At 43.7% G+C, this 27680-nt stretch overlaps 1 protein-coding gene across 1 annotated transcript; it reads right to left on the reverse strand.

Moving 5' to 3' along the window:
* LOC104460929 (rho guanine nucleotide exchange factor 26-like) lies at positions 1 to 27673 on the reverse strand (the record flags this gene model as incomplete). Its single annotated transcript, XM_010077261.1, is given in 8 exon segments — positions 1 to 130; positions 621 to 773; positions 13785 to 13945; positions 17837 to 17893; positions 23711 to 23856; positions 25794 to 25833; positions 27336 to 27506; positions 27509 to 27673. Coding segments are annotated over 8 exon segments (1023 nt in total), but the record flags the coding sequence as incomplete, so codon positions are not given.
* Positions 27674 to 27680: the final 7 nt, after the last annotated feature.

The following is a 27680-nucleotide window of genomic DNA, read 5'->3' on the forward strand; positions in this document are numbered from 1 at the left end:
ATCCATGAGCAAGGGGAGACGAGTAACTCTCTGCATGGGAAGAATGAGGAAGGAGATCATGGGTAGATTCCGGCAGTCTTCATGGGACTCGATCCGTGATAACACCTCTTTAAATGCTGGATTTGTGGCTCTGGTGGGAAAAGGAGAGAGAGAATTAAATGGTGTGTTTTACCAAAGATTTGTGGAAGCTGCTAGAATTGCAATAAATCATGATTTTATTGATAGGAACGTGTGATCTGAAGGAGTCACATCACCTGAGCCTCCAGCTTTATTCCCTTCGATACACAGACCAGTTCTGACATCCGGAAACCTCACATTCTCCCACACACGAGTGCAGGTGCAAACAGACTCACACGCCACACACGGACAGTGGGTCTGATTAAACCGTGCTTAGCAAGGGAAAGGGAGTGTAACACACCACCACAGACAGGACTGGACTCTGCAGCCAGGCGCAGCTTCACCCTCAATTACTTCAGAGGAACTCGCACACGAAGGAAAGCCGAGCAGGTTAGTACACGCTTAGCTGGAAGCCACGGCTTCTGCACCAGATACCACAGCCTGCTCCTCACTCCTACTACAAAGGGGTGATTTCTCAATCCTATTTTATAATAAGTTCTTACAGTAATTTCTGCAGTGTTCGCTGCTGGTAGACTTCATTGGTGCAGTATTTGACGTACGGGTCAAACGTGGAGGCAGTGTGCTTTTCAACGATATCACTGATATCATCAATAAAGATGTTGTTCTGATGTCTCACTTCGAGTTCTTTAAAGAACCTGTGAAAAAAGATAAGAAATTATTAATTTTTTAAAAAAATAGCAGACTTTCTCTTGCAACATTTTACACTTCCACTGACACAACCCATGACTTTGATAAACAACTGGAATGGTTTGTGGAAGGGTGAGATCATCCCCTTGGGCAGAGCAGGAAGGGAAATCTTTGGAGTCAGAGGGTGGCGGTGTCACCTGGCAGAGCTCAGTGTGAGCAACGCTGGCAAAGCGACTTCCCATCCCCGAGTTGCCAAAGCTGAAACAGCACTACTGATCTGGTTAGACGAGAATTTCCAGAAACGGGGGTGAAAAAGAAACGAAACAACTTCAAGCACAACATTAATGCATTTCCTCTTGTACTAAAGGCCGTACAATCCCAGAAAGGTTCAATGAAATAGAGTTAGGTGTGAACTGCTAACCTAAGAACAGAAACACCCAAACCCACCTGGCAGGCTGAGCTGGGCAAGGTGCTCACATACCGCACACTTCCATAGGCCATTAAAACCAAACACAGATTGGGAACAGTGAAAACGGAAACAGAAACCAAAATCCTGAGCTGACTCTTTAATTCAAAGAACTTCCCTATCGCTCATCCTCTGTCCCACAGCAAAGTTCCTTTGGCCTCTCAGAGCTTTCCCTCCTCCTTGCACTTCTGATCTTACCAGAAACCAAGCGCCTTTATTTCTGCCATGCTTATTAGAAATATTTTCCTGTTGGGGGTACAAGAGGTCACACAGATCAGCATTAGATCTGCTGCAGGTCATCAGAATAACTGACACTGGCACTCTGACATCACTGCAATCCTTAAACACTAGAAGCTGCTGAAAAGTCTCTCGGACACCAGTCCTTCCTGCAGCCTGTGTACAAGAGGACTCACTAGAAGAATACTGATCTCCCCAGAATAAATCAGCTAGTAAAAAAAAATTCCCATATAGCACAGTAAAAATAAGAAAATACTTGGAGAACATGATCTCACATCAAGCTAAAATATTGTGAGATATGTTTTATTTTAATTTTGGCCCTTTATTACATTTTCTTATTTCTAACACTGGCCTGCAATACCTGTCACCTTGCAACGTTTCGGTTTTTTCAGTGTGTCACCAATGTTCTCCGTAATGTCTTTTATGAACAAACTCCAACATGTGAGAAAAGGAGAACAGGATGAGCAGAAGCTTATCCTACAAGTGTTTAACAGCGGGGGTTAACTAAAATTAGGACACTTTTCCAGGTGTGCTCAGAAGCAGCTGCCTGGATTGAGTGGTTTCAGATTCTCACTTGGTCAGTCCCAGCCAGAAGAATCAAGTGGGGTTTCTTGTTTTGGATTTGGATTTTTGGTTTGTTTCATCTTGCTTTTTAAAGTTCTGACACAACGACTGCAGGTTGCCCTGACACATTTATCAGCATTGTCATTTCACCAAAATCAGGAGCTGCCTACAGACAGAACGCTGGCTGCTCCAGCGCAGCTTTCTCCCTCCTCCCCTCGCAGGGTGCAGCAGTATTTTCCAAGAGCCTCTTGCTACCTGGGGAAGGCAGAGTCCTCCACCCTCCTTCTGTCCTCCACTTGCTGCAAAGCACAGAGTGTCTCAAGGTGTCCCTGATTTGTCCAATGCTCCTATCTGGGTTCTGCAGCACCCAGCGCTGACTGGCCAAGCGCACAAACTGCACCAAGCTCTCACCCAGCACACAGACAAATACGGAAGTTAACAGTTGTCTGACATCTCACTGGGGTCTGAGAAGGGGAAAAAAAAAAAAAAAAAGAAAAAGTCTCCAAGTCCCAGTTTACAGTTTGTCATGAACCACAACAGACGTCAGCCGCTGACGTCAGACATGTTTATAGGGGGGAGAGCTTCCCGGCGCTGCCCATTTCCTCTGCTCGGGAAATGAGGAAACCCAACCTTTCTCCCCGCTGTACGTCACGGCACGCTGACAAGGTGTCCGAGCGTGCTGGGCTAGAACTGCCACGCTCAGAATTTATCTGGTGCCTCAGCAGTGACATCGTCAGTCACAGTTGGAACAGTAAAGATCTGAGATAGCAGAAGATTTTGAGAAAGACCACGTAAGAGAAAGAAGACAGACAGGGGCAGAGAGACGCAGCACACCCAAGCCCCATCGCCCACAACACGTGCTGTAAGAAGTGTTACCTCTGGAAATCACACATCAGGGTCTCAATCAAAGGTTGGCTTTTCTTGCATCCAACCTGCTGGTTACTATATACAACCAGTGAACTAGAGATGTCACAAAAACCTGTTACTTGAAATTTTAGGACAGATTCTGTCCCAAAGATCCGTCCTGAGTGATGGAGTGATTATATTCCATTTAACCAGCTGCAAATTAGTTGCTCTGTGCGACTGGCTTTTTTGGCCTAATATCAGAAGGATTTATTTAAAGCATTTGTTTCTGCTAAAACCAGAGCTTTTCTGGTTAGATCTATATCCAATTAAGTGAAAGTCAAACAGCATCGTAGGACAGCAGTTGATTTCCCTCATCTTGCCCTGATGTTGTTTGAAAGAACCGTCCCATTTGTAACCCTCTGGAACTCCCCTCCCCAAAGGCTCTGTGCCAGATTCAGAAACACAGGTTCAGCTCATTTCCTGTCGGTTTCTTTTTATAGCCCAAGATCTAGAAACACCAGAGCTCTCCCCAGCACTGCAGCTCGCCCTGTCTGCATGGCAAAAGTTTCCTCCTCAAAGTGTGGGTGGCTCCCGCTGACGGTCGTCCCAGCCTGAGTGCAGGTCAGGAGCAAGCGGGTCCCCCGCCAGGACAGCCCTGGCACTCGCTCAGCCCACTGTCTCCAGCTGCTTTCCCTGCCCGCTGGCACTGCTGGAACCAATGCCCCATGCCCACAGCTTCCTCAGAGTCCCCGGTTAATTCAGCGGTGTGAACACCAACGCACAGCGGTACGTGCGCGATGCTACAGACCATCCCACACCTCACCTTCACAAAGCCCTGACCCACGTCTCCTTTACAACTCCCACCAACATCAACAGACCTTCTAATTAAAAAATACACAAAATAAACACCCTGATATCAATCGTTTTGGTCGACATTTCCTCTCAACATTTACTCTCCCTTCACCCCTGGATAAAGATATTAACTGAGCAGGACATGCATGCTTATGAATACTGTATCTTGCTACCTGGATATTCCAAAATTAGATTGCACTGGTTTTAAAAAAAATCTAATTAGGCATAGAAAAGAGATTTGAACTAGGCAGGCCAAATTAGAGTTAGAAAAACAATTATCCTCCAAAATCAGTTATTATCTGGGAGCAAAAAACATGTAGAAGCAAATGACAGCACACAGAAGGAATATACAGAAAGGTCAGAGGTACTGCAAAAAAATGGAAATACGTTTTTACATCAAGGGTCACTACAGAAGAAAACCGATACCAAAGCCCTTCTGGCAAGCGAGACTGGGAAAGAGCAGAGGTGGTGCAAGATCTGTCCGAACCAGAAGTAAATGTGGAACACCAGAAGTCCCCAGGACCAGGTGATCAGCACCCAAGAGAGCAAAGAGTAAAATTTTTGACGAAGTTACTATGAGATCATTTTATTCTGTTTGCAGAGTGACAGGACACACAGAACAGTGGGAGAGGGACAGATGGTACGGTATCGCCACGGTTTGCACACAGGCTACGCAGCAGTCACAGGATCCAGGTTCTCAAACCTTTCTCTGACTTTTTCCCTGCTGCTCATGGCACTGGTTTTTTATCTCCTGGGGGGTTCAGGCAGTTCTCCACCGCTAGCTGTTCTGGACAGTGCTACGGTCCCTCTCCGTCAGGTGCCACAGCCACCGAAAATGCCAGTTTGTCACCATCACTCTGGACATGGACACGAGCTGTGGTCTGGCTTGTGGATCCCTTATTTCAGAGCCCATTGGTATTATTCTTGATGAATGATTTTGACGTTGTAACGACCTGTGTGGCTGGCGTGAAGACGATAACGCAGATTCAGCCTCACAGCGACACTGCAGCCGACACTTCACTGTCCAGTAGCAGGAAAAAGCCGCTGGAGGGGAAGCAAGTGCAATTCAGCTTCCTCCTCTTGAGATAAGGGAACTGGGAAAACAATTGCCAATTTCAGAGAACTTCAGATAGAAGTAATAACAATTTTTGATGAGACTCTCCAAATCTGAATCTTCTCATCAGGAACAGAAGCTTAACATCTGCTTTTTTTTTTTTTTTGGGGGGGGGGGTGGAAGGGGGGGTGGCAGAAATTTAAAATAGGAAGAATGGGGAAAATTACAGCCTTATTTCCATAGAATTTTTATGCTGAATCAGAATCAGAGCTCTTAGGAAAAAAAGGCTGAAAAGAGGGTGTTTAAAGTGAGGGACTGCATCCACAGGTGTTTAATCAGTTTGTTACAGGAGTTACCACAATCTGACCATTGAAAGACAATACATACATATTCTTATAACACCAAACACTGCAAAACTAACAGTCCATAAAAACACATTTATTAGGCAATAGCCACTGGGCAACTACAAAGCCAAACAAGAAAAAAGAAAAAAAAAAAGAAAAAAAAAGAAAAAGACCCTGACAGCCTACTTGTTCATTCTGCAACAAACTGGAACAACTTTCAGCAGGGCTACCCACAAGTAACAGTCCGAGTGGTAAGCCACTTGCCTTTTCAACTATTTATAGCATTCTGGCAGGAGTCCAGAGCAATAAAAGGCCATGGCAGCCCTGCAGCAGATCCTGTTACAGCCAGATTCCTCAGATAGCGGCTCAGGGCTCAGAGCATCCAGCTCAATGGCATTGCAGAAAAACAAATCTTGGTTAATTAATACCCACTGACAAATGAACCCACAAAGAACACTCTGTGGCACTAGAAATGTAAATCTTTTTGATAAATTATGAAGACATCACAACAGGAGTCTTCCTTTTAGAACCCTTTCCCATGCTGAACAAGGCAATGCTTTTTACACCACCGGGGAGGAGCAGCGTGCCTCTGCCCGTCTCACCGGGTCTGAAAAGCTCCTGACATACACAGAGCAAAGTGATCCCTCGCACGTCAAACAATGACTTTATCAATCATTTTGGGGAGCTTTCTAGCAACAGGGGTGAGGCTAGTCCCACACACCACGCTCGCTAGAACGGCCGAACTAACAACGCAGCGTGCGAACCCCTGGAGAGCAGAGCGACCGGACACGGAGCCTGTCCCAGGCCCTGCAAACCTGGCTGTCCTGCAGGCCCCAGCGCCACGAGAACCCAGCGGTAGTGCTGCAAACAGCGATGCTGTTAACTAATCAATCTTGAGATTTGGGAGAACATTTTTGCTAACATAAAAATACTTAAAAACATAAATTAAGCATTGCTTAGCCTTGAGGGAAGTGCATCAGCCAGGGAGCTCCCCACCACAGCCCAGAAATCCCAGTGATTCCCAGAGCGCCCAGGAAAGGCTCCAGAGGAAGCCTGGAATCTGTCATTCCATTTCCAGTGACCCATTCCCCCCTCAGAGCCCAGGGGCACTGCCGTGGGCAGCACCACGGCCACACAGCCCCGGCAGCCCGCGAGCCCTCCCAGGTTCACGTTTCTCCCATGGGCACCCGTGCCAAGCTGGCAGCCGCCCCGCTCCCGTAACCACAGGGAAACGGGTTCAAAGTGCAGGCGCACCGATCACCGCACCACGCTGCTGGACCGCCCCGCGCGGGGGGTGAAAAACAGCCCAGCTCCCAGTGCTGCCCGACTTCCCTCCGAGCCCCCGCAGCACTCCAGCCCCTCCTGCACACCTGCAGAGGCTGGGACCGGGGCAGCAAACTGTCACATGGGCTTAAAGGTAGAGAGGGAGCCGCAGGTTTGGATCCTGCTGCAAATAAAGCTGCTCTTCCTATCAAATGTACAAATACACGCCTGTATACATGATCTTCACATTGATACAGCCACATCCCAGCAGCAGACACAGTATGACGGGCAGGACAGCACACACCAAGCTTTGCCAGGCGACATTTCCTGGGAACAAACTGCACAGACCAGCCTCACTGCTGCCCAGGGTAACGCGCAGCAATGCAGCGTAACTCAGCCATCTGCAACAGAAGCTTTCATCTCGTGAATTTGAGGTTTAAAATCTCATCTAAACAAAGCACATTGACCCAATGATCCATGAGCAGCCAAGGGAACATGCATACATCCTCCCACTCTGACAGCCTTGCCACCACAGACATTTCTAGACTAACAACTTGGTGCCTTTTCAAAGCTACACATTGTTTTCACGCAAGAAGGGCAACAGCAGTTCTCTGAAACCAGCCTGACCTCTGCAAGGCTTTGCTCAGTCTCACCTGGGAAAGGCTGCTGCACTCCTGACCGGTCTCTGCTCAGGGAAAGCTGAGATGCAAGTTCGAATAACTGTTGAATATCCATCCACTTTACTGGCAAAGAAATAGCGGACAAATAAGAGTTTTCCTCCTTTGCCCTTCCTGCAGTAACAGTAAATCCCAAAACTGGTGAAGCTGCTACTGGAACAAACCCTGTGAGACCCAACACCACAGCAGGATTGCCTGAGAGGATCTGTGTGAGCACCGATCGTGACAGCGATGCATCCACAGAACCAGACAGCAACAGAGAACACAGCCCAGCGGTTACAGGTGCTGCCTGAGTCCTTGCAGATGAACTCAACCCTACCAGGGAGGTTCGGATGAGCCCCACCGCAGAGGGGGCTGAGCAGCACTGTTCTTCAATTCTTTCCTCCCCTGGCATGCAAATGCTTCAGAAAATTAGAACCATATTATTCCAGGGAAGTTAAGGGGGGGGGGGGAGAATGCGTTGAAAAACACCCTGACTTCTCTAAAAAACTCTAGAGTAAAACTCAAAAGAATGGGCTCCCTCTCCCTTCAGCCAGTACCGCAGTCTGGAATGAGGAGACCTTCACCTGCTACTCTGGATCTTGGCAAATGGTGGTCATTTAACTTTTGATTACACAGTTAAAAGACCTGATAAATACAAACAAAAAAAAAAATAAATAACCCTAAAACCCAAACAAGATACATAATCTTTCAGAAACAATCCCCTGAAGGGTCTGCTCTGAGCAAAGCAGGAGATGGCAGCTCCAGAGTTCAGGAAAACATTGGCAAATCCATTGCCTTTTTTTTTTTTTTTAAACAAAATCCAGCTACATAGTGTCTATTTGAATTAGAAAAATCAGTAAACACAATAATTAACATGATCCCAAGGTCTCCTGAAAAGACTGCACCACCTAATACTATTTTAAAGGGATTAAACTGTATCTATTCAAAGCCTGACAAGCATTTCAAGATCTGCTGGGTAAAACACCGTGGGGGCAGGATGCTACAGAGAAACAAAAATCAGTTACACGGTCAGCATTTAAACAACACTGCAAATGACCCTTGGGATAGAGAAAATTTTCTGAACAAATAAAAAATGTTATGCAACTAATAATTAAATTTCATACAGACAGTGAAGCAGACAGTGAAGTCTAACACGAGCTGTATTTCATTTCACAGAGGATCACACAAGTCCGAGACAAGCAAATTGTGAACAGATTGGGTTTCCTTTATGATTAGCTGGCATTCCTTCCGAGGGGCATCCACAACGGAGAACGCAACGGCCAGCTCGAACGGGACTTTAGAGAGGACAGAAGGGATTGCACTGAAAAACACTTCCCTTTTCTGCTCTAAACCAATATCATATTAAACCACCAACTGTTCTCAGAAACTCTTTTAAAAAGAGTTAAACTCATCCCACTGGCGTCCCCGACACAGCTCGCTATCGAGAGTCAATATCTTGGGCTGAGAAATTTTTCCATAGGTAGGGGCCAAAAAAGTGCTTCCTTGCTTTGGTCACCACTGTGACAGCGGGTGTCACAACAGAGCTTCGGGAGAGGAAAGCTCCGGGATCAGGGTCGGGGTGCCAAGGGGGGCAGTGCAGCAGCAGCAGAGGAGCCAGCTCACACGTGGGTGAGCAGTGTCATCGTTCTGTCACCGTGGCGTTCCTGCCCCAATACCTTCCTGCTGTGTCCTTCTCCCACACACAGCAACAGCTGGCGACAGTGCAGTCTAGTTATACAGCAGCGAAATACGCCAGGAAGGTGAGGGATGGAAACCTGTTGGGTTTGGGTATTCTTTTCAATATGTTTAAGTGAGTAATTTGAAGCTAAAGAAAATCACATTTTCTGGAAAACTAGCTATTTTCTTCAAGGGAACTTTTTGTATAGGTAATTGCTAGGTATTCACTAAATTAATTATCAGACAATGCATATATATGTATAAAAATTTCTAAACTCATTTGGAAAAAAAAACCAAAACATTATTTCTCTTAAGTTCCGTTCACCCAAGAAAATGAGCTGAGGGAGGTATGATTCTGTTGAGATTTTCTGTTCCCGAGTACTGAAATCACATATCTAATCTTGTCTCCAATAAGGAAGCTAAATTGTAAAAGAACAATCACTGGGTCAGGAATCCAAATACCAACTGCACATTATTTTTAAATTGCTGTTTACCAACGCTGCTAGCCATTTGCACAGAAACAGTGCAGGTCAACCCACAGCGTTTTTTCAGCTGCCAGAAGAACTCTCTAAACAAATAATTCCTAGATATTAAAGCCAAAGAGTTCAGCAATGAGTGCTGCTGTCAGAACAAACCATGAAGGAAGCAAACTGAGGAAAGACAACGACAAATGCACTGTCCCAAGTCATCAACATGATGCAAGTCCACATGTGTTCTGTGAGCACCTAAAATTTAAAGAAGAAAAAAAAATGCGTTTTGGCCTCAGTGCTATCTACAAGACATCCTCTGGGATCCCTGGAATCTCCTGACAATCAAAAAAGGCCCCATCGGCAGTAAAAGCAGATCGTGCAGCGAGGCTGGGGGAGAGGCACACCCCAGAACTGAATCCAGCAGTGCCCTGCAGCGGCTGGAACCCCAAGCACCGTGCGGTCTCTACAGACCACCAGCACCTGCTGCGGGTCCGGGCGACCCACCAGCGTCTGCACTGAGCCACAGGACCTCACTTCATCCTGTTTCCACAGCGTCTGGGAGGACTTTCCTCCCTCTTCTTCCCATTTGGCTGTCCACCATATCCAGCATTAATTGCTCGGCCGCACTTATAAGGAAGCCACTCATCTGCTTTGAGCCTTTCTTAGGAATTAGTTCCTACTGGAAGAGCACAGACACGCTCCCCCAGAGCACACCTCTGTGTCACCTACGCAACAGGGCAACCACACTCAGCTGGATGCCCTCAAGACATCACTCGGCTTTCTTCAAAAACTGCTCACAGCAAGAACTGTGATGAAATACAGAACACAGACTACGACCGCCACTCTAGAACTAACAGGACAAAAGGATATTAATGACTTACACCACTGTCCTACCTGGAGATCAAATCACCCAGGCTCTCCTCACAGCAGTTAAATTTTTATTTTTACTTTATTACATGTGGGTTTGGGGTTTGTTTATTTTTTTACAATTGTCCAAAGAAACTGAGCAGCAGAACTCTGCATTCTCTACAAGTAACGTTTTCAATGCCTCATTACCTACTGCAATACACACACTCCCTAGGTGAAGGCTGGGGCTTGATTTTCTTGTAAAAAAAGATGATGATGCACCATATAAAGGATGATGGAAAGAGGTGAGACATTAACCTAATTTACAAAAAAGTGCTATGAAAAGGCTTACCCAGTTCCTAACATATATTCACACATATAAATTTAAATTAAGATACTCAGACAATGTTAACCTACCTCACAAACCCACACAGGCTTCTCTACCAAAATCAAGTTTAAAGACAGTCAGAACCTGTCAAAATATTTTCTGTTTGTGTCTTTTTCTGATATCCCATAAGCTTTCTGCCTTTTGCTGGCCTAATGGCAGAGAGAGAAACAAAATGCTAAAGCTTTCCTTTCTCCTATAAATTTGGTGATTTGACCTGTCAGACCAATTGTTCTTCAAGACACTTCACTAATTTCCCTGCAAACCCTTTCGGAGGACAGGCTCTTGGGAAACTGACCTCTTCTGCACCACACACCGAGACCGGAGAGTCCTTCTGACTGCTGAGAGATTGATGGCGCAGTATTCTCAGGCTACACAGGCTCCTCTTTCTGAAAGAGCTGGCCTGGGGCACCCCATCAGCTCCCATCCCGGTGTAACAGCGCTCCCCGACTCGGGCTGCGGTTTGTGCGATGTGCTCTGTGGGTCACGAGCTCCCATCGCACCCGCACAGGCAAACACGCAGCAGAAGCCTCAAGCTTCCTGAAGCCACCTTGCAAGACGTTCACATAAACACACACACTGTATGCTGCACAAATTATTCAGATCAACTCTTCTTTGTCAGAGACATTCCAATGAGCTCCCAAAAGCAGAGACGGTCTTTGCTGTCTGTATTCTGCGCGGAACAAAGGCAGCTCTGTTCCCTCATCAGGAGCCTATCTCGCTGTTTCTGGAGAGCTTCCATTAAGCGTGTTCGAAGTCAAAGTTCCCAGACACAAGCTTTGAGCAATTTTCACCAAAAATAGTATTTTTATCAGTTCATGTTCTTTAGCTCACCAAACTTGTCAGAGCAACCAAAACCACTGGTAACTGCACTCATAGATTCTGTATTTTTAAATAAAGGCTGCTTAAAATACAGCACAACGGCATAGCTGCTCCATTTCATTACAGCAGAAGGATGGATTTTGCTACCTTGAAAGACCTTAAAAATGGGAAACGGTCATTTGCAGATACTGAGAAAGAGGCTTCAGTTTTAAAAATCACTTTCGTTATTTACACAAATGAAGCAGCAGAAAGCCAGCACAGAGTTTTGTTATAGTTTAACAGTATTGCATAACTCAGGAAACAAAACATGTTTTCATTTAGGTTTTAAAAGGAGTTAAAAATTCTGTTTTTCCTCTCAGTTATAAAAAACCAAGTTCTTAAACCATTAGACTTTCCAGACAAGAAAGAATAAGATTATAATTTTAGGCAACTGTGGTATTTTTCCACTTTTTTTTCTTTTTTTTTTTTTTTCCCCTCCCACTTCCTTTGAAGACAATTAATCAACAGGGTTGTAAGAATCCCCCTGAAAATACTGCCCTCCCCATCCCTGTCTCTAAGTACTTTAAGGGAGAAATTTAAAAGCAGATTTAATGATTTGGAAGGTTTATTCACCACCCAAACACACACCTACTCCCACGGCTGTACTATATGGTCAGCTGTGCCTCACTGAAACAGTGCAAAGGAGAGACAAGTCTGACAGATTCCTTATCCAACCATTAGCCCCATTTCTGACACGAGGCCAGTATTTTTCTGTTCCAGAGGTAAACAGATCTAGTTAAAGTTGTACAGTGCCACAGTTAAGCTCAATCAGTGTGTCACCTAGGCCATGTGCACCCTTTAGCCGCTGCGATGATTTCAGACTGGACACCAGGTATACGCAGCACAGACATTTTTATTTTTCAGTGATGTGCACCACAGAAGTTGATCCTCTCTATTAACCAGGCTAGGATAACAAACTGTAACAAAGCAAACCTTCATTAAACAACTTTGTGAAAGAGAGTTTAAAGTATCCGTAACCCTGCAGTACACCGAGTGCAGATACGTATGCGCGTCCCATACTAAACCATGCTGGCAGTAATTACCAGCAATCGTAAACCAGACTTTTCAGCAGTTGTATTGCGTAAGATCTGCCAACATTTCCTTTTCATGAGGCATTATTTGTACAGTATCCCCTTTTCTTGTTATTGACTTTGTACTCAAGAAACCCACAACAGAAAAAGCAGCACAGCACAGCAGACCAGCTGTTTAAAGAAACACAACCTCTGGTACCAGGTGCCAGGGCCAGCGCTGTGCTGCTCAGCAGCAGTAAAATGCCCACGCTGTTTACACAAGAGATACCACAGCCACACAGCACCCTGCACATCCAGTACTCGGCAGAAAGTAAACAGTGATTCAACTGATTAAGGAAAACACTGGCAGGAGCCAGTTCTTAAGGGCAAGTACGAAACTCTTGCTCAATTTTTAACAGTTTAATAAGGGCAGCCTGAGCTTCATCTGACAGCCTGCAAAGAGTAGATATGACTGCTTAATGTATCAGTGTTTAGCTCAGGAACTGTTTTGATGGGAAGGATGCTGATTTCTACTAAAATACACCCGGTTCTGTCCTTCACTGCCAGATTTCAGGGAAGCTAACACCACACCTATCCCATTAAATGCGAGCTGAAACACAGCGGCGAGGCAAGTCTCTCAAACTCACGTGCATGCTCACTGCTGTTCGTATTTCCCATCTTCCAACTAGCATGACAGCTTTGGAAGAAACAGTTTCCACTCCACACATAGTCATTAACACATCACATAGTCATTAACACAATAACTGGACATCTCCAGTGCAGCCTACATGTGAGCCCTCCTCACTAAATCAGTACAGCCAGAAAAGGAAACAACTCTTCAGCTTCAAAAACAGAGAGTATGCTGGCTAGAAAAGTGATGGGTTTTCCAAATAAGAGCAAGATGCGCTGGAGAACAAGAGTGTCAGTAAGGCACAGCCCGCATCTGCAAACACTGCTGTGTACCACAGATAGTACTAACCAAAGCTCTGCTATTCCAGGAGCTGCCTGTGCAGTAAGTAAAATATAACCCCAATAACCAAGGGTTTACTGATATTCCAAACCCAGAATCTGTGGTTAGCAAAATAAAACCTTAGCTGTTATGTGAAGTGATTCTTTAGCACTGCAGAGCACATATTCTGGTGCTCTCAAAGAACAGGGAACCAAATTCCATTCTAATGTATTTACAGCTTATAAAAAACTAAGACTCTTCATATTAACACATGCATCATCTGACTTCTCATTCTTAAATGGTCACACCTAAATTTTTGTTGAATTTTCTACCTTGCAGCTCTTCCTTAATTTTGTGGTAACAGTAAAGAAGCTATTTTGTAGACTACATTTCATTACTTGCTTGAAAGGTATTTTGACAACTAGTAACCACCCTCAGATACAGTTTTTTTAAAAGTACTGTAAATAATTTAAATTATAGCTACTAAATTTTAAATTTATAATTTTAAAAATTTAGAAATGCATTGCTACACTTACTTTTTGCTTGCTTCATAAACATCCGTGATGTTGGAGAAAAGGTGATGGCTCTCCGTTTTGGTCATTGTGAGGCTCAGTTCCTTGGAATTTTTAAACATCCTGATCAGAATCTCCAAGCTCAGCAAATAAGAATGCTCAGAAGATATCACTTCAAATATTGCCTGTAAAGTGGAGGGGGGAAAGACAAGGCTTACTATTGACTACGCTTCTTTAAAAAAAAAAATGGGGACAAGGGGTGCAAAGAAAAGTTACTGGATATAAGCTAGAGATATAGATATATAACATAAGTGTTCATTTCCATGACAGTTGCATCATTTACTTAAAAAGAAGAGATTTAATACTATAGAAAAGAATGTTTTGAAATAGTCTATCTTCAGACTTTCCAATGCAACTGCAAACAGTTTGCAGACAAAAAATTAACATCAACTATGATCACTCCCCATCCATACTCCTGAGGTGTTTTTGTTCTGTTTTGGTTTCTAAATTTAAAAAACCCGTCTGTTCCTGTGGTCTGCTTGGAAGCATTGTATCAGCCACGCTACTGTTGACCAGTCATTATTTGCTTTTGCTCTTTTTAAACAGAAGCTAGTAAGTTAGTTATTTGGAAAAGTTCTTGGGTGCCAGCTCTGCTTACCCAAGCATCTGCACCTTTGCAAAATTCAGGTTTTAGCCATGTACCAGCAGTGACCCCTTGGGTACTTCTAAGACATCAAGCTAGGAGCAGGCCCAGGAGAAGCGGAGGTATCTGCTGCGGGGAGAGAAGCCTGGCGGCAGAGCAGACAGGAGGGGTGGCAGCCACTGTCCCCCCAGTGATCAGTGACCAGACACCAGGCAGGCAGACCTCCAGCACACTCACCCACAACCAGCTCCTGTGTTTTATCACCCTTCCACTTACAGATCAGCCACCCCAACTTCCATCGGTTGGCTGACACACAAAGCAAACTTTCAATGGGCTCTTGGACTTTGAAATCCACATCCTTGTTCCACTGGAAATGTTCATCTCTGATGCAGAAACCTACTCAGCTTTTAGACACCTTTTACCTCCCCAGGCTTTACTTGCTGTTCATCTACTAGAGTTCTTCTATGCATACACACACAAAAAAATTACATCATTCTCATTAACGCTTTTGTCAGGAGCTCCCCTAAGTCACATTTGTCATCAGTTCTATCGCCACGCACTTCCAACACAGATTCATACCATCAGCAGAGGTAATGGCACTTTGTTCTCAATGTAACTGAACTAGCACTTGCATGCATCATTTCATCAGCTATTTGCAGCTAACTGCTCTAAGCACTCTCAAACCAAAGGAGAAATACGTACTTTAAATGCAACACTGCACTGATACTTTAATAATGCAATAACAAGTTTTGGATTTCTTAAAACAAACAATCAATCTGCTTTAGCTGAAGCCTTAAAGGTTTATGCAGTGCAAAGAAGATTCATCCACGCCACAGCAAGCCTCCAGGGCCCTTACACACATACAAGGAGAGGACTCTAATGTACATACCAGCAGCCTCTCCATCTTACTACCTACCTAAAAAGCTGAAGGGATCTGGTGAGAGGTACAGCAGCAGCTAGGTAACGGCTACAGCATCCTACATGTTATTCACAAGAGTGAATACTGCTGTGTCAGAAGATATACGAAGGTGATGCTTAAAATCACGTTAAATTGCCTGCCTGCCAGCTCCGTCAGCATCAAGAAACTAGAGAGCGTATACATACGGCAGACAAACTGGCAGCAAATTTACCTACCGCTGCACTAACAATGTGCAGGAAGGTGCCTAAAAAGGACATTTTTGCCTTTGCCCAGCAATTACCTTTCCAGCTTTCAGTCTCACTGTCCTTCTCCCAGCTGTGCTCACAAGGAAAGGATTTAACTAGCGACTGCTGTAGAGTTCCATGATTAACTGCTTTCTACCCAAACATTTTTCAACACAGGAAAATATACAAGCTCTCTCATTGGTTTGGAGGGGAGTTGTTTATGCTTTTACTGAGGACCCTCACTGCCTTCTTCCAGTTTGGTAACAAAGTCATTAGCATCGTCAGAAATAAAGGGGACAGACACTTTGCTTCTGATGTGTAAGGAAGGGGGAGAGTATCATCTTCCCATGACCCAAACATATTTCAGAGAACAAAAAATAAAGAAGGATTAAGAAACAACCTTGACTCTGACATAGACTAACTACACCACGTTCAGAGGGTTGGCGGCATTTACCAGGTGCTTGCTAACAGTGTTTCTGAATGACACCTGAAACCATATGGGGGCTCATCTGCATAATTAACAGCAAGGTAAGCAGCTGTTTGAATCCTGATGGACAGCAAACACTCCTGAGGCCAGATGCATACTGCAGTTCCTACACACATACACAGCTAGGAGTTTCCAGCTTGCAAGAAAAGATCTACTGAAAATACTGAAAACTATTTTAGTTCAGATCAGTCTATGTGACACATTTTCCTTAGACAAAAGACACACAAAGATCCACCTCACCAATGTGTCTGAAAGATGGGATGGGTATGAATGCACAACACTGGCATTTAATCAAGCTTGAAAGCAAACAAAATATATTGTCCCTGCAGGAAGATATATATGATGGCCAAAATAATATAATAGGCTCTAAAAAGCAACTTAAAGAATAGATAAAGAATAATTGATAACAGGCAGTTTAATAGAATCACAGCAAAAGCACAACTTGGGAGTACAGCTACATCTTCAGAATATTTATTTAGGCTCCTTCTGAAAGAATGGGCCTCTAATATTCAAACAAAAAAACCCCTCAGGCTTGAAAACATTTTTGGTAACACTGAAGATTTAACATTTAAAAGGCCAACCTAAAGAACTTGTTCTCTTTGAAGGGATGTAAATATGACTCCAGGAAACACAGACTAAAGGCTCCTAAAGGACAGGACTGAAATCAATGCCTTGTGTCTCAAAGCTTCCCAGCAGGAGGAGATAAAAAAGCAGAACACATGCCCCGAGCTGCTGCACAGCCTCTTCCCCAAAAAAGCAAAGGAAGATAGCCAAAGAAATGTAGAATTATAAAAAAACCCAACTATTGTCTAAATCTCACGTATGCAACACAAGATGTTTCTGTATGTCGTGTATGAACACAACAGCAGCTGAATGAATATTTGAGGCTTGCTGTACACATCTGTGAAGTGCCCAGAAAACCCCAGTCAGGTCTCACGTGGCTACATTCACTGAGGTATGTCCTGAAGAGAAATGAAGATACAGGAACAAATTACCATGGCAGGTAATGCTATCATGTTTCTATTAAAAAAACCACTTTTTTTTTTTTCCTATTGAAGGACATACCTCAAGAAGTGCAGGCATACAGTTGGCTAGGTCAGGCTATTCTTTTCAACACCTCTCATTCATTTTGATATAGCCCCTGTAGGCAAGGAAGGAGGGTAAGGCAGATAAAGGGGACAAAAGAAGCAAAGAGGAAGAGGAAAGCAGATAAAGAGGACACAAGGAGCAAAGGGGAAAGAGACAGAGAGAAAAGACAACTACATCAGTAACTGCTGCCGTTTGTACTGCTGACAGCATGGCTGCACCTACTCCACTCCAGCGTGAAGGGGAGAAGGTTAGTTACACCAATACACAGCGCTCACGCGCTCAGAACTGTTCACAGGATCAGTTACAACACAGGGGCATTGTAAAAAACTGCTCTTTGCTCCTCATTGCCTTTAAAAATTTATGTGCCACCTTCTACATCCTGTGAACACCAGGTTAATTTTACACCTTCCCCAGCAGAGCACGCAGCAGTGACTGTGCTGCTGAGCAGCCACCAAGCAGGCTGGTGGAGGGACCTGGGGAGGGACCACTGCTCCAGCAAGAGCCGCAGGATGCTGGCAGGAGACCCACTGCAGGGACATACACACATCACCAATAGACAGGTTTTGTTTATTTACTGCCCCTGGGGAGAGAACACACTTCACTCTAGGACAGGAAGCAGTGTGATGGGACTTGTCTTCTTATCAACAAATAGCGTTAAATCAGGCATGCGCTACATCCCTAAACAAGCAACAAAAAAGAACGTGTTCAGAGTACCTCCTGTCTTTTTCTTTCTTCCTGGCTGATCACATCTGATAATCCATTCTTCTTTACCTAAGGAAAAAGAGAAAAAAAATGTAACATCTTTTGTAGAAAAATACAGCTTAAATTAAAAAACCAAACCACAGAATTATCAAAACATTGGACAAAAATTCATCTAAATAATCTATCTACTTCCAAAAGACAGCAGTGAACTAGCAGAAATAAAAAGCTGATTACATCTGTCACTTGACTTATCAAAAAAGAACCAAAGAATTTCATTAAAAACTATCCCAGTACACACACACAGAACCACTGCAGCAAAAGCATGTGCAGTTGAGCCACGGTCACCCTGGATTTTACACACACACACAAGCATGGAAACTGCTTTCTCCTTTTAAGTTAGATTTCTTGACTGACACACGTACACCACAAGGTTTGTTTTCTAAGTCAGCCTGAAAAAATCTTAGTGTCTTCGTTTGTTAAACACACCTAAAGGCAAAGACAAAGGCAAAAAAATCATCCTGGAGGAGCTCCAGGTTTACCCTGCACAGACATGGCAAAGCCCCGAGCCAGCACCCCTGTATTTCTGTCTTCAACGCTACGACCATGTCTCTTCCCGCTCGGGAGAGTTTGCTGCAGCTCTGCGGGTACAACATCACAAACTCCAGCCACACACGCATTTGCCACGGCCTGAAGCCACCTGCTCAGCTGCCAAATTCCACGCCAGACACCTCTGAAGTGTATTCTTTCCTCGTGTAAATCACACGCATTATGTCATCTAATAGGAGAACATTAAAAAACCAAACAGAAAGCAAAGCATCAACAAGGGACCGACTTTACGCATTTCCTAGCGGGGCGTTAAACACAGGACCCCAAACCTGCAGGCAGGACCCCAAACCTGCAGGCAGGACCCCCGCATACGGCACGCTGGAGCAGGGAAGGGGAAAGGGGCCGCTGCACAGCACCACCCGTGTGAAGGACACTGTCCTCTTCCTGCGGCAGCAGTGTGTCACAGGACGCGAGACCTAACAGATGCACTTTGTTCTCCCATTTCTCTTTCAGTCTCCTCCCAAAGCTCCTAACGTACTGTCATCAACAGCCTTCTCCTCTTCCTCCACTGGTTCCCTGGAACTCTGAAGGATGTATGTTTTCTTCCTGCATACCAGGCACCGCAAACCTGGACAGCAGGCTCAAGAGTAAAGACGGCACAACATTACGAAGTGCCACACCTTGGCTTGCACACACCCTGAAGAATATCCACACACGTATGTACCGGTAGAAAGAACATCGATATTCCAGCGTTGGAGCAATTGCTGTTTTGAACACAAGGTACAGATTCCTGAGTCACCACAAGCAGACACCTCTGAACACCAAGCAAGAACTAATCAGATGCCTTGCTATTAAACTGTGAAAGTACCTTTCCATCAACAACCTGAAAGCTTTGGAGCACTCTCTAGGAAGTACAGCGTCACTTTTTACTGGATGCAGCGGAGGACTTTTCTAAAAATATGCCGACACAGGAAATACCTATGAACAGACCCAAGAGATTTCAATGCTTCCTGTTAACACAGCAACCGCAGATTTCCAGTGAGGTATTGCGGTATTCACAGGCAAAAAACCAGAGCTGTGGTTCGTGATCATTATTTTGTCATACACAGGTGTGTACATACAAAGTGCACATGTAAATTCATTATGTAAGCAAATGGCTCAACCTTTTATTCTTGATCCACAGCAACACTTGCAGAGAGAGCAAAGCCCAGATATGGAGACTATTTTTGGCATATTCTGTGAAAGAAAATTCAACTCTTATTTTTCAGGTGCCCAAAATATTTTAGCTGAACTATCCTAAAAATCATATTTGTGATATTATGCAAACAAAAAATTAATATAAATAAGAATATAACTGGAAAGAATGGAGAAGGCCCAACACTGCAGCTCCTAATGTTGTCTTACTGTCACCCTGGACTGCTTTGTTCCAGCAACTCAGTTATGACTGATTCAGCCCTGGAGACGAGGAGGAAAGGAAGAAAGAACAGGTTAACTCTGTGGTCATGTACAAGAAGTTCCTCCAAAATAAGGAAGTGCTGCAGGGGAGGAAGGCACCAGAAGTATTTCTCCAAGAAATACAGCAAGTGGCTGCACCATAAACCAATGAACATAAGCCTTTTGATACTGGGAGAGAAATGAGAGCTAATGCAGGGACTAGCCTTGAAGGTCCTTGCCAGTCAGACCAGGTAGCTTTGGGGTGATAGCACAGAGCACAGGCAGCCATGGAGAGGTGATGGTGCTAGTGGCTTGGTAAAGTAACTTGCGGCAGCTTTTTAAACAAATGAGAAAAATCACAACTGCACTTGTCCCAAACCAGAGAAAAAGCTGATCGGAAAAATGAAACACAAGATGACCAAAGCTTGGAAAGAGTTTTGGCTTAGAGAGACAGCAGTTGAGAGAACATGCAAAATCTTGATTGAACTCTATGTAAATACATTGAGCTGGGTCTGAAATGGAGGAGCTGATGCTAAAACACCCATTTAATATTAAATACTTCAATAATTATGAGCATTATCCACACTACGGGACATCTGTTTCTGTGCTAGATCTCAAGAACATTTACAAGAATCACAGCAGCACTGCCAGTAGTACAGTAAAGTGAACATGCTTCCTACTCTCCAGCCTGGACAGCAAGGGCCTGGAAAAACAGACATTTCAGTCCAAAGTCCATCAGTCAGACGCCGTGGTTAAACTCCACAAGAGGTTATCCAGGGAGGTGGTGAGGTCTCCACCCACGGAGATATTAAAAACCTGACTAGACACAGCCCCGCACAGCTTGCTCTAACTGACCCTCCTCGAGCAGGGGGGGTGGACAAGATGATTTCCAGAGGTCCCTTCCAACCTAACTGATGCTGCGACTCTTTGCATGCACAGTAATACACATTGTCATTCTCCATACTGGCCGAATGCTGCATTTGTTGGAAAGTAAATACATTTAATATTGCACACAAGTTAGTATCAGTGCCTATGATCTGCTGGAAGTTCTTCAAAAATCTCAAAAGATACCTTTGGAATATATTTTGGCAATATTGGTTATTCTCCCTAAATTAAACTTTTAAATTAACAGCTGAAGGCTGGGAGGAACAGGGACAGTCGATAAGCTAGCTCTGTACCTAGCCATCTGCTCAGGTACCGCTAGCTGTCTGATCTGTAACAGGAACCTAAAGAGGAAGGGGGTTCAAGAGAGGAATTAGGAAGGAACTGGATTTCAATAGCACCCCATTCCAGAGTCTTTAAATGTTCTCTGAAAAGCTCAATCTTAGCTTTACATGTGCGTGTACACTGCAGGAGGACAGAAACACCCTTTTATTTACTCTTATCAGAGAGGATTTGACAACTCCATACACAAAGGTTTCAGTACCCTGCTCAAACAGAAAGCCTGGTCAGAACTGCATCAGCTGTCAAGCCCGAATGGCCAAAGAAACATCCTGCGGGAAGAGTGGAATCCTGCTGCTGTCTTTCCCCTCACTTTCCTCACAGAGTCACTGCTAACAAATACCATAAACATATTATTACTCTTCTTTCCTAACATGTCGAAACCCAATACTTTGACACTGTCCAGCTGACTCCCTGTTGCAGTTCCACACTCACTTTTGAATCCACACTGACAGCATGTGATTTTTCCAGAGAGTTATAAACACAGTCACTATGAAATTCAGATTCCCATATTTTGTTTTCACAGCACACTACCTTTTCCCATGTACTTCCACTCCTAACCCTGTAAATCAAGGAAACACACTGAACAAGTTTGCTGTGCTAGAAATCAAAAAGAAGTTGGTTTATGTAACTGTAAGTGTGGCACAGGAATGGTTCTCTTACCAAGATGATCTTTATACTATTTTGGTCTCATGACAAATTAGTGTTTTTGAAATTATTATTGTTACTGAATAGCATTCCTTCCAAAATACCTCAGCTGTTGAACATTTAACTGCTAGATTGCCTAGAAGGCAGAAAAAAAAAAGAATTTGACTTCATTATAAACAAATTTTTTTCGACATTAAGAAAATTAACTACATTTAAAGTACTTCATTTGTTGAAAGACAATTTAAAGCAAATCTCAAAACCACATTGGGTTGCCTTCTTTATAATTATTGAATCAAAGAGGGATTCATATTTTAATACCTGCAACTGCAAAAGGTCATCAACATCTCTAAGGCAGCTCTTCTAAACAGACAATCGCAATAGCCTCACAAGATCTTGCTGAGGCTTAGTAACTGATTTCTATAGGACATACACAGCCAGCGGCCCCACGGGCAGACAGTCCAGGTGACCATGTCACGTAATAACAGTCCTTTCCTACGCCACACAGAGAAATGAGGTTCTGCAACATTCTGCAAGTTACAGAAACAAAACCTCAAAACCCCTCAAAGCCTTCATTGCAGAGATATCCCTCCAGAAGCCACAGAGGTGATCAAAGGATAAACGTAACCACAGAGACACACAATATTGAGTTTCTTTAGCCTCAAAATCACGCATACTAGGAAAGCCTGGAGAAATATCAACTAGTATCATCATTTGCCAGCTTATTAGGAGGGAAGCTAGCGAGATTACAGTACTGATTAAACAGCTGAATTCTACTTTGTTTAATGACGCTAGTGGGAAAAAGCCACTTCAGAGCCTGGGCTAAGGCCTGCAGAACACCACCATCTGAATACTTGGCTTTTTAAAATGGTTTCCATTAAATATATGCAGTCAAATCAATTAGAGTTGGCTTGCAGCAATTCAGAACAATTCAGCAGAAACTTGTTTGCAACTAACTGAAGCTTTTTTTAGTATAATTAACCCTTTTACTCAATTCACACAAACTTTTTTTTTTTTGCAAATCAGTAAAGTTGTGTCTTCGCCAAATACGGGACCCTAAAACGAACTTTCTCAATTGCATTCCTTTTTATGTAAAACAAAGACCAGTAATTGATCGGGACTTCCATATTGTTCTTATGAAATGAAAAACAAAGTTCAGCAAAAAAAGAACAGAACTAAATCCTGTTTAAGGTTTGGGCCACACCACTCCAATTTATTGAAAGGAACTCCAAAGCACAGACGTCACCCCACGTTGACATGCTGTCAGGATTCAAACCTGTCTTTTCAGGCTGCCCAACAGCACCTCACGCGGCACAGCCAGACACAGGAACATCCATCAGGGGAGTCATGGGTTACGCTAAGGACCTGCACCAGCACGGCTGCCAGCATCCTGCGTGGGCAAGGCCTCCGCAGCCGTCCCCAGCCCCTGCAGGAAGTACGAACTCAGGGTCTCAAATGCAACACGCAAACAAAAGAGGCATGCTTGATTTTTTTTTTTGTCCAGCAGAGTTTAAAAAGAAAAAAAATAACAGAAATTTATCTTAAAATGTAGAATTATGAAATATTAATTCCTTTGCATTTCAAAGTTGCATTTAATTTCATCTTAAACTACACTGAATGTTTTTTCTTGGTAATTTCAAATTAGAGACTCTACCCAGTCTGTTGGGCGGCCACACGACCCTAAAGCCACTTGCGCTAGGAAAAGGGAAGTGTCATGTAACCAGGGAAACTGATTCTGGCAGGAGCATCAGTCTACACCTACTAAAATTGACTGTGAAAACGATTTAAACTTTGTTTAAGCTGTTGGGAGTCACCTGACGTAAAACCTAAACAAAAGCTAAATTGAGACCTCAGGATTTGGATTCATAACATCTGAACAGTTGCCAACTTGTCGACAAAAAAATATTTAGAGACACCTTGTATTTCGGAAGGGAATAGAAGATGACAAACTTCAGCCAGAACCTACAGCAATAAGTAAAAGACTTGCTTCAATACATTCTTAGATCTCCTTGTCTGGCTGTACAATGATCAAATACTCACAACGGACAGCTGGCTCCATGTTGATCTCAGGGGCTTATAGTGAAAAACAACCTTTTCATCCAGTTTCTGCTCTCGGGGCTCAGACTCTTCATCAGAATCTATGTCCAGAGCTTTTTCTTTATAGTTCTGATATAACACAGCGTTTTCTAGAAAACAACAACAGTCTGTCATCAATTGCTAGAAAGTTACCTTAGTTGCTTTCATAAAAATTATAAGTAACATTCAAACAATGAAAGAAACCAAAATGTCACCGTGCCGTTCACAAACTCCCAGAGACAAAGATAGCATCTTATTTAGGATGGACAATGGCACAGTACAGTAACAATGGGTCGCTGTACCGCTACCAAAGAGATCCGCACTGACTGAATTAAAGAACAGCTGTGTCCTTTGTCAAGAAAAAACAGAAAACAATTTTTTCTTCCTGGGTTTGCTGTACAATGTTTCATAATTAGCCAGCAATTTAAAAGCGGAACAAGCGTGTCCCTAGAGCAGAGTCACTAAGCTGGAGGTCTAGCTATTTTCATCTACAAGACCATTATAAATCCACTACCCATGCCAGCTTTTATTCTGTCAGCTTTAAATACCATCTTCGCACTTCACTAAGAGAGGGAAATGATCCAAATTTCAGAAATCTGAGGTCAGAACTATTCCAAATAGAAACTTCAAAGCGTGCTTGAATAAGCATGAGGCCTATGAACCTTAAAAAACCACACTCATTAGGTATTTCAGTGGTGCCAGCAGTCATTCAGTAATATCAACGGCAAAGAACTGCAGGTGTGGAGCATACCCTTGCCATTTCCAACCTCCTTCACCACACACCCTTTTCAAAAGCAGACAGAAAAGGACAGAGAAATCCAAGACCAAAGTAACCTACAGACAGCTTAAGCTGGTCAGAAAGCAAGCTCTAAAAGGCACTTCAGAGATGGGCCAGGCGTTGGACAATATCGAGGAGAAAGGGGAAATAAGTGAAAGGTCTGTCTGCTCCACACACAGCTGCAAACTCCTGAGCTCTTAACGCCAGCCTGGGTGGGTCTGTTCGACCTACTCGGACCACACAGCCCCAGCTGAGTGTTACACGAGGTCTCTGGAATGTACCTATGTAGTTTGTACCCTTTGAAGACAGGAAATTGTGAACAGCAACTGAATTCTGGGAGGCATTACAGAGAAAGTTATTAGTTGGGATCAGTCCAAGATAGAAGGAAGCCACTGGAAGGCAATCTAGAAAACATCATCGGGAGACAGTGTGAGAAAAGATTAAAATAAGAGCAAGATGGGGGTGACAGAAATCAAACAAACTGGAAAGTTCTGAAAGTTGAAAAAAAACAAGAGGAAAAGGAAGGTAACACAGCAGCTGAGATGACCTTAATGAGGCACAAAGCAGAGCAAAGCCAAGAGAGTAGCGGTTATTATAATGAAACTTCCATGGACACACAGCCAGGAAAGAATTCTTTTCTTGTTGAAATATTGGGAAAAAGCAGAAAACCTGGCAAGGCCCAGAATTAATGGGCAACACAAAAAAGCAGATCCATGGACAGTTTCTGACACTGCAACTTGAAGCCTAGGTATCAGGAAAAGAAAAGGATTCACCCCAGCACTCCTGCCTTATGAGGAAAAAGAGATAAACAGCCGCATGAACCACAAACTCAGAGAATAGCAACTCAGGTGCCTGCTGCAAGTGATGACCCCAAACCTGTCAGCTGATCCACAAAAGCTACGACCTGCACCTGGGAAGAGTCCTGGGGAACAGGCAGGAAGGCAGTCCCAGCTGCAGGAACCAGCCTCATCTACGTAATTCTACAGAACCGTGAGGGGTCAGATCGACACAGCCATCAGCTCACCTTCCAGGAGGAACAAGAGGTCACACTTAAAAGCAGCCCTTCAAACAAAACCCCATTTTTAGCCTGCCATTCTGTATTCTTTAAAATATTCCCTGAAGTATGTCTACTGCCAAAATTATGGTTCCATATTTCAGTCAGTTTACTGAAAACCAAGGCACTTAGTCTGTGACTACATAGGAAAGAAGCATGCAAAATGATCCTGAAGTTCATTAAATGATTGTGATCGAGCATATAAAAGGGCTTACCTTCCCCATCAAATGTCCCTTGTCCTTTCAGCACTTTCTTCTGATAATTTTAACAGGAAAGAGATACACATTAAAAGAAGAATGCAAAATAACCAACAGTAAGAACTTATATTTAATTTTATACTTAGGCACCAAGTTAACAGGCCCTAATCTACGAACTTCTGATGTTGGGCAAGTATTCATGAAAACTGCTTCATCACAAAAAGTGAAAAGCTGCTCTAGTTTTGCTTCTTTCATGCATTTTTTATACGTATTTGACCCAAATGCTTCATTTTTCCTGTTTCAAACACATAGCATACTAGCTTTACAAGAGTTCAGTGAACTTGTAACTCATCCCCCTGTCACTGGGCTTCTCTACAAGGATAAAAGGTACACGACTGAGCGGCTGTCTCCTTCCACATGCTCTGCAAAGAACAGCGACATTAACTATTCTCTAAATTAACGCTTTGAGACCAAAACAAACCTTTGAAATAAAACAGCTGGTTTGGCACAACAAGTCCTAGGGTCTAAGCAGTCTATTTAAAAAAATGCTACTAGCAGAAGTTCTGTGTGTAAACACAGGACAATGTCATGTCCTCCTATTTTAAACACAGCTCACTGCTAAAGTCTGCTACCAAAACCAAACCACCTCCCCCATTCACAGTTTGATTGATTAGTATTTCACCACTTGCAGTGTTTTCAGAAAAGCTTCCACAACCATAATTTTTTAATTTGGCTGAAATTGTCATAAAGCTGATAATTATTTTAATAGCTGCAGCATTAACCCTTAGCCTGGAGTACTTTATTACACAATTCCAAACACTCTGCAGAAATCTACCAATACATTTTTTAAAAGTAACTAATTATATTTAAAAAGAAGGAAATACAAGACTACAATATGATATGCTCAAGTAAAAGAGTATTTTCATTAAGTCTTCATAATTTAATTTTAATACACGAACATTCAACATAAATCTACTACTCTTAAAGGATTATAACTGAGAATTAAAAACAGGCATTCTGCTTTTACTTGCAGGCATTAAAATTAAAATTAAGCTACTAAAAGATACCTGAAGTGGCTTCTAATAATTCCAAAATCACACTCTGATTTTTAAAAATACTTTTAAAGTAATGTCTCATAGAGGATTAAGGGAGGAAGTTAATTTTTCTGCCAGTCTATTTACTCTAGCAGGCAGATTTTATTAAGCCAGTGTCTCTTTTTCCTGTTTACTACTTTATGGGAAACAAGTTGTAAAACATTGATGCGATTGTGAAAGAAAAGCTCCATGTGTGGGGAACCCAGCAGGCAATGCAAGCACGAGGCTGCCACCAGCACGATTCTGAGCTGCCCAGACTCCAGCAGAACCGCGTCCCTGCAGCCTCCGCCGCTTCACTGGGAAAACAACGCTTCCAAGTCATCTGCGGGACCCATCAATAACTATGAAAAGTTTTGTGTCAGCAAAAGGCAAACTGAGAAGACCCTAGCATTTACAGAAAACCCAGAGATGGCAAATCAGGCTGCCGTGTAACCCGCACCATCCAAACCAACGTGTCACAGCTTACCTTTATCCTCCCCAGGCTCGAAAACTTCTCTTTATCTTCAACAACCGTTTTAAGTATGGGCTGGGACATTCTGTTTTTTTTCTTAAAATTAGACGAGCAGTCGAAGTCCACGCCGCTGACCACCGCTCTGCGGTAGGACGTGGACCGCAGGCCCCGCCGCAGGGTCCCCAAAAAAAGCTGTCCAGGTCACCCTCGGCCTCCTCCTCACCATCGGCGACCAGGGGCACGCTGAGGCTCTCCACCATGCTCCGCACCTTCAGCACCCTCTTGCTCGTCTCCGCGCTCTTGCTCGTCAGCTTGACTTCGGACGCCAGGCTCTTGGGGATGATCTGCTGCGTGCCCACC

The sequence above is a fragment of the Pterocles gutturalis genome, unplaced genomic scaffold, assembly GCF_000699245.1.
Source record: "Pterocles gutturalis isolate BGI_N339 unplaced genomic scaffold, ASM69924v1 scaffold31578, whole genome shotgun sequence".
NCBI classification, from domain to species: Eukaryota; Metazoa; Chordata; class Aves; order Pterocliformes; family Pteroclidae; genus Pterocles; species Pterocles gutturalis.